The sequence below is a fragment of the Camarhynchus parvulus genome, chromosome 9 (assembly GCF_901933205.1).
Source record: "Camarhynchus parvulus chromosome 9, STF_HiC, whole genome shotgun sequence".
NCBI lineage: Eukaryota > Metazoa > Chordata > Aves > Passeriformes > Thraupidae > Camarhynchus > Camarhynchus parvulus.
This window is the reverse complement of record NC_044579.1, coordinates 18,625,991-18,645,338: the sequence shown is the minus strand read 5'-3', so window position 1 is coordinate 18,645,338 and position 19,348 is coordinate 18,625,991. Positions and strand designations below refer to the sequence as shown.

At 44.7% G+C, this 19,348-nt stretch overlaps 2 protein-coding genes across 5 annotated transcripts in view; both read left to right on the top strand.

Moving 5' to 3' along the window:
- The window catches only part of DGKD (diacylglycerol kinase delta), a 60,605-nt gene extending 49,416 nt beyond the window's left edge, over positions 1-11,189 (top strand). The window contains exons 22-28 of one of the 4 annotated variants that reach the window (XM_030954118.1): positions 335-486; positions 1,250-1,361; positions 1,528-1,620; positions 1,940-2,059; positions 2,386-2,503; positions 3,748-3,878; positions 4,989-11,189. In XM_030954118.1, coding sequence (XP_030809978.1) covers positions 335-486; positions 1,250-1,361; positions 1,528-1,620; positions 1,940-2,059; positions 2,386-2,503; positions 3,748-3,878; positions 4,989-5,078 — 816 coding nt within the window. In that variant the 3' untranslated portion in view covers positions 5,079-11,189. The remainder of the gene's footprint in view (positions 1-334; positions 487-1,249; positions 1,362-1,527; positions 1,621-1,939; positions 2,060-2,385; positions 2,504-3,747; positions 3,879-4,988) is intronic. The other 3 variants (XM_030954120.1, XM_030954117.1, XM_030954119.1) reach the window with 3 other exon arrangements.
- Positions 11,190-11,203: 14 nt separating this feature from the next.
- Positions 11,204-19,348, top strand: PROC (protein C, inactivator of coagulation factors Va and VIIIa). Its single transcript, XM_030954121.1, has 8 exons — positions 11,204-11,474; positions 11,845-12,005; positions 12,925-12,949; positions 13,469-13,579; positions 14,278-14,418; positions 14,771-14,880; positions 15,785-15,902; positions 18,690-19,348. The coding sequence occupies exons 1-8, from the start codon at positions 11,312-11,314 to the stop codon at positions 19,250-19,252; spliced, it is 1,392 nt and encodes a 463-aa protein (XP_030809981.1). The 5' UTR covers positions 11,204-11,311; the 3' UTR covers positions 19,253-19,348.

The following is a 19,348-nucleotide window of genomic DNA, read 5'->3' as shown; positions in this document are numbered from 1 at the left end:
CACGGTAATACTGAGGTGTAAAGGTGATACAGCTGCTCAAAGGAAAGGCTGCCGCCAGTAGAGAATTGCTGGGGTTTTTTTAGACTGGCCCTCAGAACTATGTAGTAATTTTGACTAAAACTGTGCTTGAGCAGAAATTCAGCCAAGGCAAGCATATGGCATGGAAAACTTCATCCCAGCCAGCTACTTAGCAAAGCTATAAGCAACTTAACTGCTGGGCTCTGCAGTGAAAAGTGCCTGTACCAGATCTACATATTTTACAGGCATAGGCTCAGTCACTGGGTTTTTATAGAAGTTTTACAAGGTACCTTATAGTTTGCTTCCTATGTTTTAGGCATTTGAGAGCACCCTGAAATCTTGGGAGGACAAACAGAAGTGTGAGTTGTCACGACCCTCCTCTTTCTCTCTGCAACCAGAGATCATGTCTGAAGAAGAATCCACCCAGATCATCCAGTTTGGTCAAGCTGCAGGTGTTCTGATCCACAGGTGTGACTCAACTTGCTGTTGGTGAATAGATCCTCCTTTAGGGCCTGAAGTTCTTGTCCTGCTTCCTGTTTCTGGAGATGTTTCTGTTCAGCTACATTGCTGGTCCACGTCACTGAGAGTAGCACCATTCATTGTTCAGAGTCCCAGCTAAACAAGGACTAAAGCTGGACAAGCTTTCTTAGGCCATTTTGAACAAAATATGTTACTTTCATGAGCAAACATGGATCCTTTAATCCTGAAAGAACCTGTTGTCTTTGAATATAAAGTAGTTTTTTCAGAAAAGAAACAAAAGCCTCTCAAGGAGCTCAGGTGACAGCTGAGTTGTTGTAACCCTGATGCCTAGCAGAAATTTTTGTACAATTCCCAGAATGTATACTTACTGCTCATCCTTTAGTCAGGCATTCTGTTGGGCTTCTGAGAGAAAGCTCCTAGAGTCATTAGAGAAGGTTGCTGTATGTGCAGCTAGCTGCCTGTCACGTCACTCTGGTCAGACTGAAGTGTCTGGATTGTATTTCAAACTGATCCCAGTTTGTGTGCAGAATTGAACATGTTGTGCCTATGAGAGAGCTGCATTTCTTTGCCTGTGCATGCTCAGTGTGGCAGGAGAGCTGCCCTGCTTTGCCATAGGCTGTGCCCCTGCCGAGATCCCGGCTCGGCTCGTCACTTGGATGGGTGTTTAAATGGGATACCCAGTCAGGAGAGATCTCCTGATTTGAACATATGCAGTCTGATATGCTGATCCAGTCTGTAATTCTCTCTTTAGCATTCGGGAAATAGCTCAATCCTATCAGGACATGGAACAGGAGCTTGCCCATGCTGTCAATGCCAGCTCCAAGTCTATGGACAAAGTCTACGCTAAATCCAAGTCTACAGAGGTACTGCATTCACTTGGCATCTCCCATTTTGTCCTTGCTCCAGAGCTTTTGGTTTTCCATTCTAGCTGACCAAAAGTAGGCCTTGCCAAGTCTAAGACTTCTTCCTTTGACTGCTCAGACCTGTGCACTTCCAAGCTTAACTTGTACATGAATTGCTTCCCTGCAGGGTCTGAACTGCAGCCTTGTTGTAGAGATGGTGAATAATGTCAAAGCCCTGCACAATGAGACAGAGCTGCTGCTGGCAGGCAAGATGGCACTGGTAAGGAGCACAAAGCAGGAGGAAAAAGCAGCCTCTCCTCCTATTGCCTTGCTCTAGCATTTTGCAGGTCTTGGAATCTGTAAGTCAGTTTAGATGTTATCATCCAGGAATCATTTGCTACAGAAAATTTTGCTGCATGGGTCTGCTGTGGAGCTTGGAGCTCAAAAAGTACAAGAATTGTTAACTTGGTCTGGGCAGAGTACCTGCTCTGCACTTCCTTTCAAAGGAACTGCTTTTTTAGATAGGGATTTCAAGGCAAGGGTCTGGCTGTTATGTTTTACCATGAAGCTTTTAACTCTTTCTTCTGTTCCTGATCCAGCAATTAGATCCTCCACAGAAGGAGCAGCTCCAGACAGCCCTGGCAGACATGGACCTCCAGCTGAGGAAACTGGCAGACATCCCTTGGCTGTGGCAGCTCATGGAGCCCTGTGATGAGGAGGTGAGGAGGACCAAGGTTATTTTTCCCTAGCTCTTCTCTTTTTCCCTAGTTGGCTCTGTGTGTTTGACTTCCTGTTACTATATGACTGATGTGAGAAAAAATTTTTAAGAAAGAAACTTGACTCCCTAGGGCTAAAGAAAGTAATTTCCTACCAAGATCCCTTGCCTAAAATGGGATCAGCTTTCTCTGCTTCTTTTTCTGCCTTGATCAGAATGAGCTCAGGATTTTTTTTTCCTTTCTTTAGAAGATCGTGAAGTTGAGCTTGTTGCTCTTAGTCCATTCCAATCAGTTTATGTGTGCTTGATTTTCCCCTTCTGTTCTTGCAGAACCAGATGCTGGATTATTCCAAACGCAGCCGCAGTGGCAAATTCCGCCTTGTGACCAAGTTTAAAAAGGAGAAGAACAACAAAAATAAGGAGACTCACAGTAGCATGGGATTGCCGGGTACCAAGTCTGCTCATTCATTGTGTCTTTTTGTCACATCAGTGTGGTCACACCACTACCTGTTCTCAGTCTGTTTCCTCACACATCCTCTCCTTCTGTTTTACCTACATCTGCCTCTTCTTGCAGGTCTAGTCAATCTTTTTCATGTGGCAAACAGCTTATTGCTCCCTTCTGAGTCATGGTCCCCCTGTACCATGCCAACATTCCTGAGCAGGAACAGGAGGTACCCTCTGAAGAACTCTTCCCTACACTGTACAGATTTTCACGGATATTTCAGAGGGTGCTTAGGGAAGTGAATTTGAGGATTTCAGCATTTTAAGTATAAAAATGACTGCGGGGCTCAAGTCCACGTAACTCTAGTCTTTTCACTGCTTGTTCTCTATGATACAGTAAATGATATTTTTCTCATTGATTCACCTTCAGGCTTTAATCAAGTTTCATGTCTAATTGGCTTGGGATCAGCATCACCGCAGGTGTTCCCTGACCTTTAATCCTATTGGTCAGTAGATAAAAACTGGCCATGAATCAACAAATTGCCATTCAAGACACTTTCTCTCTATAAATTGGTCTAGTTGATTTTTGGTTTATGCTCTCCTTATGAAGGCTTTCTTCCACAATGCAGAAGTATGACCTGTTCTGTTGGCTCTTGGGTCCTGTCCTCTGCCATGGAGTTGTGGGTACAGTCTCCTGTCTGACAGGCTGGTATTCATTCACTGCCTCCCGAACCTTGGAAATTTTATTACTCTCTTATTTAGAGACTGCAAGAAGGTGGAAGTAGAAACTCTTCCTCTCTCCCTCAGACAAGGGGGAGAGAGGTTGCCATTTTGTTTACTGACTGCAAGTGGTTGTACATAATAATGTGCAAACTAATATGTGCTGTGATTCTCCATCATATATTTTACGAATCTGTTGTTTTGTACATAGAATTTACACAATTAATTTGCTGTTCTTAAACATGGGGGTAAACTTGAAAAAAAGTTATCCCTATCAAAAAATATGCCATCTCATCAAAACAAATATGCACTTCCTCCTGGCTGTACTGCAGCAGGCCTCTTCTTAAGAGAACCTTTTTTTGCCCTACCTGCTTCATTCAAGATCGAAGGTTGTGCTGCCCTCCCCTTAGTTAGAGGCTGTGGTCCTGCTTGCCCTCCTCCTCTGGCACTTAGTGCTGTGGTGTCCTCATCTCTCCCTGTCTCCTGGGATTCTGGGTACTCAATGCACTCCTGCTTTTCCATCTCTAACAGTTCACCTCTGGGGGACGGAGGAGGTTGCGGCGTGGCTTGAGCACCTCAGTCTTTGTGAGTATAAGGATATCTTCATCCGCCATGACGTCCGGGGCTCTGAGCTCCTGCACCTTGAACGGAGGGACCTCAAGGTACTTTCACGGTCGGCTCATGAGAAATAGCCAGCTGCATCTGCATGACCTCCTGTGCTGAATGTGCTTGGAAGTGGTCTGCCTGCTGTTCATTCCAGGTGCCTTGGCAAGATGAACAGGTTCACTACAACCTCGTTTTATTTTCTCACCGTTTTGGGTCACCTGGTTTTTAATGGCAGGGAGGTAGAAGAGCTGGTTGAGGGACCAGCTGTCCAGTTCTGCCACAGCTTCCTGGAGATGTGGTACAATCCAGCACACAGATTGCCAATAGTGTTCTTGGGAGTCTCTGATTTTAATGATGGAAGTTTTTCTCAGCTACTGTACCATCTTTGTAGAAAGTGCTGTAATTGGGAAGATTTGGTTCTTACCGTGCAGCGGCTAAACAAATGGATCATCATACTTCTTTGTTAAAAGAAAAAGTGATGGTGCACTTTGATGAGGCTTATGGATGGAGAGAATATTTTTTAAGAGGGCTTAGTAGCCACATTGCACAACTTTTCATCTCCTCACCAGGAGACATAGTTTCTACTGAGAGAAATTGAAAGTGGTGGTTTGCATGTGCAAGAGACTTGTGTCATCATTCTGGTGACTTGCATAGAGCAGGAAAACAGAGGTTTTTTTGAAGTAGTGTGTGGCATTTGTTCAATGCCCCTTGAACCTTTATTTATCATTTTTACCATCTTCCCATGGTGAGGTTTGCTGTAACGTGTGTCACTGACCCCTCTGCATGTCATCCACCTACAGCCTGTGTTTGTTGCATGGTACCCAGCTATCAGATGTGACTGGTTAGTTCCTCCTGCATGTTTTGGCTTCTAGTCCTTGGCATCTATGTGCTCTTTCTGTTCTCACAGCCTTTGACAGCCCAAACAATTTGTGTTTCTGGCTAACAGTCCACAGCTGTGTCTCTGCATTGCTCTATGCCCGCTCTGCATTCCTTAACAGCTTTTTGACATGTGGTTTGAGGCTCTGTATATAACCCTCAGGTTTGGAATTTTTCTGGTTGGTTTCCTCCTCTCTTTGTAACTGGATGGCTACTTTGTAACTGTTGCTTGGCCACATGGAGTTTCCTTCTGCCTTTCTCTTAGTGTAAGGTTTTGTTTTTATTTCCAGGACCTGGGAGTGACCAAAGTGGGTCACATGAAGAGGATACTGCACGGGATCAAGGAGCTGAGCCGGAGTACTCCTGCCAGCGAGGCTTAGCCTCTGTTTTCACAGCCTGTGTCTACCATTCTCCCTAACTGCACAGCAGTCACCTCACAAAGCAGATGTGCTCACAACTGTCTCTGCTGAACAGCCAAATTTTAGCTGTTCAGAGCTCATATCAACCAAGCATGGTGCTACTTTTTTCCTGTGGGGTATGGCTGCATCCATTGGAGAGGCACTTCCTCTGTGGTTGGCAGAGCCTCCTGGAGAGAACTCACTCACTGTTTGAAGAGCCATGTCCTGTGTCGTGGGAAGTTCTGGTTCCAGGGACAGTGCAGGACTCCTGAGAACTGCAACACAGATACCTTTACTGGATAACTTCATCACAGTAGAATCATTCAGGGCAAAAGATATATCGGCCAGTCTTAATTCAGGAGCATCTGACAGTCTTTTCAGACCCAAAACTTTCCTGCACATCTGTGTGTCACACCTGTATTTAACATATTTAAGTGGGACAAAGCCTCTCCTTTCATCTTACTATTCCCTTTTTAATGCATCTGTAGTTGTGTGTAATTTGCATCTGAAATTTGAAGCCAGTGCAGACCTCTTCCAATGAATATCAAGTGATTCTCATTCACTCATGCTTTTGCAACAAACAGTGCATGTTCTTCAGACAGGATTTGCACCAGCTGGCAGGGCCTTCTTCTGGGCCTGCTCTCCTCTACCAGCCAGGGGCAATGGTACAACCTTCAGGTTTTCACAAAAAATGTGGTGCTGAGTCATTACGGACAATTGCTCAGAAATTCCTGGCAGTAAGAAAAGAAAATTCTGGAGAGCCAGGTAGTTACAGATCAGCTCTGACATTCCTTCTGAATTCATCTTTGGGAGACCAGATAAGAGGGAGAGGAAAGCTGATGAGCTGTTTGTGCTGCACAAGATGGGAGGTATAGGACAACTTGCTGCATCCTGGGAGAGGGAGCAGCATGACTGGCAATGGCCAGGTGTAGCTTCCTGCTTGTTCAGTACCACTTCTGTGGCCACAGACATGAGAGGGTTTTTTTTGCTTCAGCTTGCAGTGTAGAAAACTCTTGTCAAAAATTGTGACTTGAGTCTAGTACTTGTATCTTTTCACCTGTCTAGGTTTCCGTAGCTTTTCCACCTTGCTTCTCCTTTTTGCTGCCTTGCTCCTTCACTCCAGAGTGATAAAAAAGACTAGAGTAGCTCAGTTCTCCTGGGCTGTACCCCTAAAATATTCCTTATGCTGTCAAGCATTGGGGGTTCTGTAAGAGCACTAAGAGGAGGACGATTGTTAGCAAGCAAATGAGCATCATAATGAAAACTGGAATATGTTGATAAATTGCCTTTGGTACCAGCAACAGTGGAGCATGGAAAAATTAGTGCTTCTGAATCAGGGTTTCTAGATGACTGACCTCAGTTGGGTGGCTGTTAAAGCCCAAGACCAGCATGCATAGTTATATCACCATCTTCATCACTGCAAAGGGAATCTGGCAACAGTCAGTGCCAAATCAGACATCATTCTTTTTTTACTTTTTAAGTAAAGGATTTTAAAGTAAGGATTTTTATCAAATTGATATCACTTCTCTAGTCTAATAACAATCAGTCAAGTTAATTTATGTAAAGATTTGTCAGCTTATAAAGGCTCTGGGCTGATTTCATTTCAGCTGGGCAAACTCCATTGAATTCCCTAGTATTTCACCAAGGGTTATTCTGACTCTGCCTGTCTGTTCTAACCAGACACGTTCACCCATGTGTCTCCTCACAGCCTGGCGAGTGACCGCGTTTGTTGAAACTCATGAGAAGGTAAAAAAAGACTGAACGTGCTTGATCCAGTTAGAAACATTTACAGTATAAATACTGTGGGGCCTGAGCAGGAAATATGTCCAGCCTTGCCCTGAATGTATTTCTCCTATGTATATGTTGGCATAGCTGTATTTTTTATTTATCAGTACAGACTCCCTCTAACTATATTGAATTCCTGAGATATCAGGTAAGTAAGAATTGCAAGCATACTGTATTGTCCCACTTGCTTGTTGAGGCACAGAGCAACATCTGGATGAAAATGAGGAGAAATCTCTTCAGGAGAGCCCCAGGATACAGCCATCCCCAGTGGTGGTGTGCCGTGACCTCACAGTGTCTGCATCCCACTGTCTGTCCCAGAATTGTGTGTTTCTGGGACATCCATGTGCCTTCCAGGAGAGTGCAGCAGGGGGTTGAGGCAGGTGATAACTCTGGAGAAGAGGTGAGATCTGTGTTTGTTCCTATATGCAGTGAAGGAGCTGTTCTGTGAACTTTCCCCAGCAGCCTCATGGTTAAAGATGCATAAACAATAAGCTCTTGCCTTGCATAATCCTTGAGGGATTAAATTCTTGCTTCCACAGAAACAGCTCCTCTCTACTCTTCCTGCCCAGAGCAATAGAGGAATCCAAAGAGTTTTTACATTCAGGTGTGTTCCTCAATTCATGCCATATCTGTCAACACCTGATGGCCGTTAGCCATTTACATGAGTGATAAGGCCTGCACAGATGCATCTTCATTTCTTTTGCTTTTTTGATCTGTGTGTCAATGCCTTCAGATCCTTTTTGTGCAGATGCACATCTGTCAATGGGTTAACAGCCACTATATTCCTGTCTTACTTATCAGAGGCAGGAAGGGAGTTCTTCCTTCTTCTAAGACCTAGAAAATGGGATCCACATTTAACCTGAGTGCCTTTGGATATTTATTAAGGTTTAGATCTAAGAAACCCCAAAGGGTTGTAGTTCTGTATGTCTCACTGGGAACAGTGCAGATTTCTGTTGGCAAGATTTTTGTGAATAGATGAAGACAATTTGTGTTGAACATCAGTGAGCTCTATCTGCAAAGTAGGGAGCCAGGTAGAACTTCTGGCTGCTGCCTATTCTGAGTTTCTCTTCTGACATCTGATAATTTTTTGTGGGAGGAAAAACTCAGGAACAACAGTTAGTAAAAAATATGCTGCTTTGCCAAAAAGAGACTGCCCAGCAGTCTCAGGAGCACCAGCCTGAGAGAAGCTAGAACTGCACATATCACAGAGGTGTTTAGTCCCTGAAGAAACACAGCTCCTGTGAAAGCCATACAGCACCTTCTGTTCACATCCCTCACCCTGGCAGTGGCTGCAGTGAGCTGGGCACGGGGTTTCTTCTGCTTGGAAGAGGCTTCAGTCCCTTTTCTCACATTCTGGCACCATCCTGGATATTTAATGGCAGATTCTGGGGAATTATGGTTGGGGCTAAGTGAGATTGTGTGCAGTGGAGACTGGAGGGAGGTTTGGCTGTTGGCAGTGCCCTGCCCTGGGCTGCCCTTGGGAGGGCTGGTACAGCCTCTCTTCTGTACCTTGTGGGATGTCAGCAGGAGCCAGCACAGTGGCCAAGGGGAGCTGTGCTGCTGGGTGCCTGGAGGTGCTGGCCTGGCACCTGGGAGCCTCCAGCTCTGCTGAGGCCTTCAGTGCCAGTGCTAAATCTGCTTCTGCCCCCAAATTGTATGGAAAGCTTTGATCATTGTTTTAGTGTTATTTAAAAATGTACATAATAGCGATGTGATTTATAAAACAGACTGTTTACAAGACATATTTTGTATCTTAAGATGTGCGTACTGTAAAAAAAAAAAGGAAAGTATGGAAAATGATGTTTTTCTACAACTGTCAGTAGTGACTGCATGTCTGTATTATTGTCCGCCGACCACTGTTCCTCAGGGGTGTCCCCACCATTCCTGCAATCCTGTCAAAAGCATCGGGAAGCAAGTGAATCCCTGTACAGTCTTGGGAAGAAGGTTTTGTGCCTTAAGAATGGGACCTGCTTCCCTCCTATTTATTTTGTTAATTTATACAGTGATTACGATGGAAATGTCTCTTGGTGGTTTTTTTTGTACATAGTTTACTTGTTGTAAATATATTTTTCTTGTATATAAAGTAAACATGTTTCCGAGCTTCCAGTAAGGATTCTCTGTTGCTGATTTTGTTGTGAGAGGGCTGCTGTGCCCATCAGGTGGGAAACAGCTAATAAAAACCTGTGCTGTGATTAAATGGCTTTATCCTGGCTTGCATCAGAAGTTCAGAGCTTCTCCTTAGAGAGGAGTGAAATGGTAAATCTAAGTGTTGTAGACTAACTTTGTAGCATTTTTTGTGTTGGTTTAATTGGCATGGAGTAGAAGACATCAGGTAGTTTAATTTTTTTTAGCTATGTCTTGTAGTGAACAAATGTTGTTTTAAATGTGGTGCTTCTACTGGTGCTCATGTGATCAAAGCTCTGCTGGCAGCAAACCCACGGCTTGATGGGAACACTGTCAGACTCAGCAGAGCTGTGTTGGCTACCCCTGCTCAGGTGCTGTTCCTGGCCATGGTGCTGCAGTGCCTCTGTGTATTCCATTTATTGCAGGCAATATGTACGGTGACTGGAATAAGTGAAAATGCATTTTGCAAAAATGTGGGAGAAGTGAATTTTCTCATGAAATGTAGAAATTGAGTGCTATAAATGACGCCTGTAAACTTGAAACAAAAAAATTTGGCGTGTTTGGGTGAGCAGTTCATAGAGTGGATTGTGACAGCCTTTCTCTTCCGTCTGTACAGATTGGTGTGTTCATAAGATGCTGATAGGAAGCTTACAGTGGATTTATTTAAATTGACAGGATGGTTGTAGAGTTCCACAGTATTGTCACAAAGTGGGTGGAAAGTAAGTTACAATGGTCATGAATATTTTCTATGTGAAAAACATCTTTGTATGGGATAATTAAACAGAAGTATGGAGAGAATAGTGTATGGAACAGGAACATCATTCTGATGTTACATACTCTTGCATGATGAAAATGGTAAAATTTTCATTTGACCATTTTTCATTGGTTACCTGGAGCCAGAATAAGGAGAAGATAAGAGCTACGGTGTTTATTCACACATGCATCATTCTCTGAGTGTCAGGCTCTGCTTTAAGTGGCATTACAGAAAAAATGCAAAGAAGGCAACAGCAGAGACAGAAGATACTCTTACTCCTCTGATACAGGTTAATTAATTTTGGTCTTTTTTTAATGATGTGGCAGAAGCTAATAGCAAAAAACTTACTGCCCCACTCAGTGTGTCCCTGACGACTCCTGGGTGCACAGGTGGTTTGCATGAAGATGCCATATCTTCAACATCATCTTCAACCCTGCAAAGGGTCCTTGGGCATCGGAAGGGGCTGCCCAGGGGGTTTCGGAGTTCCCCTTACTGGACATGTTCAAGGAATGACTGGATGTGGCACTCAGTGCTCTGGGCTGGGTGACAAGGTGGGGATTGGTCACAGGTTAGACTCAATGGTCTTGGAGGGTTTTTCCAACCTGAGTGATTCTGGAATTCTGCACAGCTCACAGAGGTGCCACTGCAGACACTGTTTGCAGAGAACTTGACATGCTGGTTCCTACCACCTCCAATGCAAGAAAATTTTTGAAAAGGATTGGGGGTTTTCTCTAAATGCTTAGTGTTCAGAATTCAATAGAATACTTTGTTCTGATGAGAGCTAACCCAGCACACCAGAAGATGCAGCATGCTGGTACAAGCATCTGGTATCTGCTTAGGGCTGTCAGTGGGGGTTAGTTCCCTTTGCTATATTGTGGTGGGAAGCTTTGATGAGAAAGTGAAGTGAGAGGACTCTTAAAGCAAAATATGTCTCTCTTGGGTGATTGTGTGCTGTGAGAAGAGGGCAGGATCTCTCAAGAGAGCGCAGCACTGGGTATGTACACTTGCTAATTATATATATAACCATTTCTGCTCACCAGAGAATCAAAAGGAGAAAATGGTTTTAGAAAGGCAGGGTAGGTGCCTCAGCTGTTTTGCTTTTCCCCTGTATGCAGGTAAATGGTCAAGCTCTCCCTGAGCACTGTTTGTTTAACAACTAAAAAGAAAGCACTTCATGTCACTCCAAAGAGTAAATATCTGAAGTTATGGATTAACTAAGTTCCAGCAGAGCTCATGGAGGAAGAACAGATCACGCTGATTCCCACTGAATAAAGCAGTAAGTGCTTTCAAAAGTATTGTATCCTTTGAGATTTCTAGGTACAGCTTGCTTTAATGGAGCATGAAACTTGTAAAAAATGTCCAGGGGAGGGTGTCAGGACAGGCCAGAAGTTTTCTGGGAGAGCTGCTGATGTATTAAAGGGAGCGAGCAAAGCAGTCTGGAGGGACCCTAGTGAACAAGCACTCCAGAGCTGGAGTCAGAGACAGGGCACAGCAAAGCATTCAGCAGAGAAGTGGCTTTCTGAAAAGCCAGTGAGCGAGCTGGCTGAGCTGGATGGGTAGGGACTGCCTGCAGCAGGGTCTCGTGTCACTTGGCAATGTGCTCTTCTTGACACCTGCCCTCTCCTCCTCAGGTGACTCCTGCTGCAGGATGTGGAAGCTCCTCACTGTGGGGCTGCTGCTGGCTGCCTGCTCTTCCTGGGGCTGCTGCACCTCAAGTAAGCATTCTTTTGAGAGATGGCCTTCAACCTTTCCCAGTAACTGCAGTTTCATTTCCTGCTCCGCTGTTAGTCAGAGGGAGTGGTTGGAATCATTCCCATTAGGGGGGTTTGACTTCCTTTAGCAGAGGTTGACAGACAGTGCTGGGGCCATGGCAGCTGCCTGGTCAGAGCCCTGCTGAGCCCCATGAGATGTCAGAGTACCACAGGGCAGAGCCTGGACCTTGCTTCTGCAGCACAGCACAGACAGCCCATGTACTTGCTGTACTGGAGAGAGGCTCTTGCTCTCATAAGTGTCCTTTAGGAAGCACCACTACGAGTTTTCAGCCAGCTCTTTTCTCTGCTTCTGCTCTCACCTTTTTGCTTGCAGTATTTTCCAGCAGTAAAGATGCAAACCAAGTCCTGAGAATCCAGAAGAGGTCAAACACTTTCCTGGAGGAACTCAAGCCAGGCTCTGTGGAGCGTGAGTGTATTGAAGAGCACTGTGACTTTGAGGAGGCCAGTGAGATATTTGAAACCAGGGAAGAAACAGTAAGTTGGTTTGTTTTTAAGGATAAGATAACTTAGCCAATCAATGATTTTCTTAAAATATTACAATCCAGGGCACATGAGATCATGCTGTCAATACTGAACACTGATCTTTCCCGACTCCTCAGGTGTAGGCATGGTTTTGAGTGTCACTGTGTTACAGTGATTGTCAAGTTACCCCTCTATGGGCCACAAAGCTTGGCTACTCAAACATGTCCCACCTCACCCGCCTGGTGAGGTTTGGGTCCTAGACAGTTAATTCCAATCCTTGCTTTGACCCCACCGGCTATTCTTGCTGCTACTAAGTTTTTCCCAGTCCTTCCAGTCTTTCCCCTTTGTTGTCCATTCATTGGTCCTGGCTGCTTTTCAGGGTATCTCCCAAGTCTCTCAGTTATGCCTGACAAACATTTCTCTTATCACTATGTTCTTTCTCTCCTTCTCCAAACTCCTATTTTGACTTGGACACTATATTTACTGTCTGCTGATTCCTGCCCCTTTCTACACTCAATTGTTGTGTTGGGTTGTACTCCCTGTTGCTGTTTTTAGCAGAGTAGGCTCAAAGCATAGGATTACCCAGTCCTTGCTGTCCCTCAGATCCCAAAGGAGAGAGGAGCTGTCCTTAGAATGCCCATGATTTGTCTATCTGGGCTCAAGTGAGCTCAGGTGACTAACCTGGCAGTAAGGGCCAAGAAAATAGCCTGCAAGCAGAGCAGGGGAGTCTGTGCTTGGTACAGAGGGTACAGGGGGCTCACTGGCTGGTTTTCTTAATTCATAGTGCCAATCACTGCACTGCCAAGAAGAATGAGACCGATGTTACTGACCCAAGTACTGTGTCCTGTTGGCCAAGACCACAAAACACTTAAAATCCCTCACTTGTGAAAAATTGTTTTCTTGCTGTAATACAAGTTTTGTTTCTTCACAGCTAAATTTTTGGAGCAAGTATGTAGGTAAGTAAAGACTTTCCTAATCACTTCTCTGTGCTTCCTCAGGAGTTACTAGTACTCAGCCTTCCTCCAGCCATGTGTCATATACTGATTCAAATTCTCGTTCTGTCTCATAAGGGGTGTGCAGAGGATGTTTTCCTGTTCTATCATACAAGCAACCTTCCTAAAACACTTGAGGTGCACCTGTACCTATCATCAGTCATCTTCCCAGAGTTAAGGAATTGGTGAAAAATGCTTTGATGCTCTAACCATGCCTGACGTGGTCCAGCAGTAACCTGCTCCTGTCCTGCCTGCTTCAGGCTTTACTCTTTCCTCCCCCTCTGCCCATTCCACTCACTCTGCAGATGTAATCGAGAACCCAAACAGATGACCCTGTCTCTGGCCAAGTGCCACAGAGGTGTCACCATTAAGTGCCAGAAACATGGCTGATACTTGGGAGTCTGGGGAGGGTCTGTTCATGTTGATGTTTGATCTGTGAGCTCTGTATGGTTCAGCAACTGAGTTTTCCTACCTCTGTTTCAGATGGAGATCAGTGTAAACCAAATCCTTGTTCCAACGGGATCTGCAAGGACAATATTGGAAAATTTTCCTGCATCTGTAACAAAGGCTGGGAGGGGGTTTTGTGCAGTTATGGTAACACTGCATTTAATCCACTATAAAATAACATCCTTTGTGACAGGGATCTCTGTGTGATAGGGATGGACACTTCAGTTAATGCATGGCATATTCTTTCTTTACTACTTTCTTTACTTATATGGTTTCTTTCTTGCTTCTTCATGTGGTAAGAGGTTTATCTGTGCTTATCTAAAGCAAAATTAACTTTGTATTGCCATAGGATAATTTTAAAGGTATGAGATATCTAAATTTTGGACAATATTGGAAATAACTCTGTGAAGCAGGGGTTTACTTTAGATTTGGGGATTATGGTGAGGTTTTTAAATACAGGGGAAAACCCAATCCACTGTGAATATTTTATTACTGTGACAGCTCCTTCCTTAGACAAAAGCTGGATAGCATGTTTAGGGATGAGCTTTGTATGTCATGTATCATCAACAGCTTTCACTGTGGGACTTGGCACATAGTGACAGGGCATTTTCTGCTCTCCAGTCTACAGTAATCTGTTTCCTCCACCTCCCTAGTCCCTGATTCTGGACCTAGGACTGTTTGCTGTCTAGAGGCCTGAGTGTCATTGAAGCCCACAGCTGTCATTCCAAATCCATTGACAGCTGTTACCCACTTGAAGCACGATGTCACTTTGCACCTTACCTTTCTGTGACTCTGACTTCCCAACTCCATGTCTCTCTTGCTGTTTGTTTTTCCCACAAATACAGAGGTCAAATACAGCAACTGTTCCACAGACAATGGGGGCTGTGAACATTTCTGCAGGGAGGACCCTGCCGAGCAGCATCGCTTGTGCAGCTGTGCATCGGGGTATCAGCTCAAGGATGACCACACCACGTGTGAGCCTGTAGGTAAGAGCAGGATGTTTGTAGTGCAGCTTTGGCAGAGGATTATTCAGACTGATGTAAAAGAGTTTTAGGGGAGATTTGTCTGCAGTGCACTTTGTACTCATTTTCAAAACATCTATTCCATGAAGAGTAACTCTGCCTGCATTTCCTAGCTCCATACCCACTTTATGGCCATTTATCCATGCTTGTCTCAGGGAGACATAAAGGGGAGTCAGGAGACTGCCTCCTCTACCAAGCACTGAGGGACTTCCATGAAGCCTCTGAACAATATTGCCTAGATTAGACAGAGGAAATGCTCTAAAAAGAGGATTGGGTGACCTGGGCTTTGCTAGTGAATTCTCTGCCTCTTCTGCAGTGGAGTTCCCCTGTGGAAGAGTGAAGTCGGACTACATTGAGGCCAAAGCAGACTTCAATATTCGGCTCATTGATGGAACAGTTGGAAGAAGGGGAGGCAGCCCTTGGCAGGTAAGGAGAAGGGGATTCTCTGCCACAAATAGCTCAGGCTCTTCCTGAACTGCTCTGCCTCCCTCTCTGCCCCAGAAAGGCTCTTGCCTTGTTACTGATGGTGTCATATGAAGTTAAGATTCCCTATGCTTTTTCAAAAGCATCCCAAAGGTTGGAGTAGCAGAAAAAAATAATTTAGTACCTGTGAGGATTCTTGACCTTGTTCCTGTTGCCAGATTTTTGAGCTTACTGTGCCAACACCACCAAGAGAGAGGATGGTGATGGTACTCACAGCAACTGCTCTGTTGCTCCATCCTGGAGAACTCATGTGTGATGTGTGCTTCAGCTCCTGCAACAGCCTTCCAGTGGGAGGTGATCTTCCTGCCCTTTCTTATAAGCTTTGTCTGTCATAAATTCAAGTTAGCAGACTTAATCAGCAAAATATGCCATGGCAGGTTGGCTTATTACAAAGAAAAGGGAGACCTCACAGATCTTACCATGGAACAAATGAATGCAAATAATTAGGGCCTGGTTCCCTTTGATATTAAAGGGCCTTTTACACCATAGCATGAGAGCTGCAGCCTGAGATGATGCATGGTATCTGGTGTGGGACACACCCCTCATTCGTGCCCTGTATTTCAAAGCTTTGAGTACAAAGTGCTTCTTTGCAGTGACCAGCATCACCCCATGCTGATGTGGATGAAGCAGCCCTCATTCAGGAAGGACATTGAAAACTTTTTTGTAGGTATTTCACAGAGACTCTATTTATAGGGCTTTTGTTCCCCTGTAGAGCTTTGGTTTCAATGAATATGACATGCTTTGGTTCTTGCTAAGTCTGGGCATTTGGCAGCACCCAAGAAGAATGAGTACAGTATTCTGTGAGCTGTGCTCCATGCAGTGTCACACCTCCCTTGTCTTGTTTCAGATTATGCTGCAAAATACCAAAGGGATGTTTCTGTGTGGGGGTGTTCTCATCCATCCAGCTTGGGTCCTAACAGCAGCACACTGCCTTGAGGAACACAAGGGGTTCAAAGTTAAACTTGGTATGGAAAATCACCTGTCCCTGTGTTTTTTAAATATAATTGTTTATTTCCTAACATTTATCATGTCAGGGAAAAGACTGGCAAGTTCTGAAGACAAAAGTCCTTGGCTGTAGGAGTGGTCTGTCTAGGCACTATTTAATATGCACCTTAGCTTAAAACAAAGTTTAGTAAAAATCTGATTTCATTTGAGCTATTTGAACCTTCCTCTGATGTCTACTGAGCACTGTTGCTGGTCTGTAAAATAGAAAGTCTTGGTCTCTTCTGCCTGTGTTTTTCTGGTGATGAAAATATTTAAGACCATCCCAATACTGAAAAAAAGTCTTGATCCCAGAAGGAGAATGTCACAGGATCTCTTCCTGCCTTTTCATGTATTTAAACACTGTTACTTAAGAATGTTTCACTGGAGAGGTGCTGCAGAATGACAACACTGCCTTTACTTGCTCTGCTGCCCTGGAGCATGAGAAAATATCACTATGTCAAGTAAGTGCTTCTCCTGAATTAACAGACAAAGGTAATTAGTGTTTCATTCACACTTAGATTTTTTTTAACAATGTTTTCCAGCTAGTATTGGTGCTGAGGCATAGCAGTGCAACTGCTTGCTTTCCATTAGTGAAAGGATAGATTATTCCCAGTATTTATGGAGTCCTGCCAATATATTGTCTGTGTATATAGCCTTAAAAATAGATGTCTGTGTGCATGTTCCATACACACTGTGGATGTGCAGATGCTAGGGAGCAGAGACAATAAGTTTATGTATATCCAACATAAAGAATGAATTTAAAAGTGTGTGATGTAGCCTTGGGTCCTCTCAGTGCCAGAATGTTCACCTTTTCACAGAGACATCTGTCACCACAAAAGCAGTTCTCATGAGAAAAACCCAGAGACATCTGTGAGTGACCAGGAGAGTTTTGGGTGAAGACATTGCCCTGTGCATGTGGACAGCCAGGAAAGTGTTGGTACTGAGCCTGCACAGGTGCTACTCAACCTGTGTCTGTCAGGCTGGGATACCCCACACCCTTCTGGACTCGTCTCACTGCAGCTTGCCATCCACAGGAGCAAAACTGGAGGGGAAGCTTGCATCTCAGTTTAGACTCAGCTTGGAGAGAAGTCTTGTAGCAGCCCTAATGTGGCTTTTTAGTGTCTGGAATAGAAAGTTAGTTCTCCAAGTAGTTTAAGTTTTGGAAGATGGATTTGAGAATAACACAATATTCCTGTTTGTGGCTCTTGTTCCTGCATCACCAGCCTAAGAGGATCCAGAAGTGTGTTCAGAACTCCAAGAAGATAGAACAGATAGGTGGATGTAATGATTAAATTCAAAATCATGTTTCTGCCTTCGCAGTTAATATTTTTGTGCCAGCAGCAAGATTATGATGGTCCTTATTGTGTAGCAGGAACTCGATGCATTTCCACAACCTCTGGTTTCAGTACCTCCAGGTGTTACATCCAGGATTTTGGAATTGAAAACTCTGGGGGTGGATAACCCACCAGAAGTCAAAGGGTGTCCCCCTGGGGGTGAGGGAGTCTGTCACTGCAGTGTGAACGGTGTCTCCCACTGGTTGGTGGGTGCCTCAGGATGGAGACAGCTGGTGGCTGTGCTGGTGTACAGAGCGTGTGGCCCCACAGCAGGTGTGTTCCTGCACACCACTCTGCCTCCCTCAGAGGAGATGGTCTGACAGTGCTTGAGTCCAGAGTTATTTCTGAGGCCTAAAGCAGAGTTTGTATGTGTGAAGGCAGGAATAAAGCCCTGCCAGCCAGCCCCCAGCCACAGTGGCTTCAGGCTGCCTCAGGGTGCTGCGAACACTGTCACTGCAAAGAGATTGTGATGGGAGAGAAAAACTGATTTGTGATTGTTGACTCAATACTAGCAAATCCATCAGGGGCTGGTGCCACTCAGTACAAGACATCAGAGCAGGTTCAGCTGTCTGCTCCAGCCACGTGTGAACTGTCCATTTGTCTGTCTGCAGAGGAGCAAGAAGAGAGACTCAGGTGGTCTGGAAGACCAAGATCCAAAGCTGAGTTTAAGAGATCTTTTGAGAATATATTTCTGTACTACTGTGTCTTGTAAGTCCCTATGCTTGGAGACTCTACTTACAGAAAAAAACTTGCAAGACCTCATTGACAGCCTGCCGGAAAACCTAGCTCTGCCTTTCCTAGTGCAATGTATCACAAATGTTTTCTTGCATTTTTGGCCCTTTTCATCATAGGTTCTTACTTGCTGTTCCATAACTGCTTGGCCCATGAAGTAGCCATGATCATGTAGCACAAATAGCAACTGAGGAGTCTTAAGCAGTGAAAAATTCCTTAAAATACAGATGTAAGATTTCAGAAAGGAATAATCTTACCCATCAGTCAACTTTATCTTACAAATGCTGACATTCAGCCATTCAGGCCCTGGCTATGCAGTGTAAAGCTCATGTCCTGTTGTAAATGTCCTGTTTTGTGGTGTGCTTGCTCTCCCAGCTTTGAATGCTGGCTCCAAGGAGGTTGTTTTCCTCCTGACTCACATTGCACGAGTGTACTGAAATATGAACACCACAGGGCAATTTGGTTTCTCAGCTGATGACCAGAGCTCTAAAGCTCTATAGGTATTCATGATTTCCATAAATATGAAAAGTTTAGAGATTTGTCCATCTGTTAAGAACACTGTTAACTTATGACATAAACAGCTGTATTACAAGAGAAGTAAAAACATGGAGTGCAGTCCTAACACCCGGTGTATTCCAGATACTTTGGTCTTCACAGTAAAGGAAGCTTTGACAGCATGTGCCATCTTGTTTGCTCTTCCAGGTAAATTCCGTTTCCGTCCTGAGGCAGATGAGCAAACCATTTGGATTGATAAATGGGTGACCCACGAAAATTACACCAAGACGACCTCAGATAATGACATAGCCATGCTGCACTTGGCTGAGCATGTGATGTATTACAAATACGCGCTCCCCATCTGCCTGCCCACCCGCAACCTGGCGGAGCAGGAGCTGATGAGGAGTGGGAAGCAGGCAGTGGTGACGGGCTGGGGCACCATGAGCGAGCGTAACCACACCTACGCCGCTTTCCTCAGGTACATCCAGATCCCCATTGTGCCCCGCAATGAGTGCGCCCAGGCCATGAGCTCCCAGATCTCTGACAACATGCTGTGTGCTGGGAGCCTGGGAGACAGGAAAGACTCCTGCCGTGGGGACAGTGGGGGCCCCATGTTCACTAGATACAAGGATACTTGGTTTTTGGTAGGGCTGGTGAGCTGGGGTGAAGGCTGTGGAAGAAAGGAGAAATTTGGAGTCTACACCAAAGTTAGTCAGTACCTTGAGTGGATCCAGCACCACATAGATACATCAGCTCCTTTGAAGGGATGATTCTGATCCAGAGTCTGGAATGTTGTGACTCTGTGCTAGTGACAGTATGCACTATAATGTACTGTCAGATCTTCAGTATTAAATATTGAGTATGTG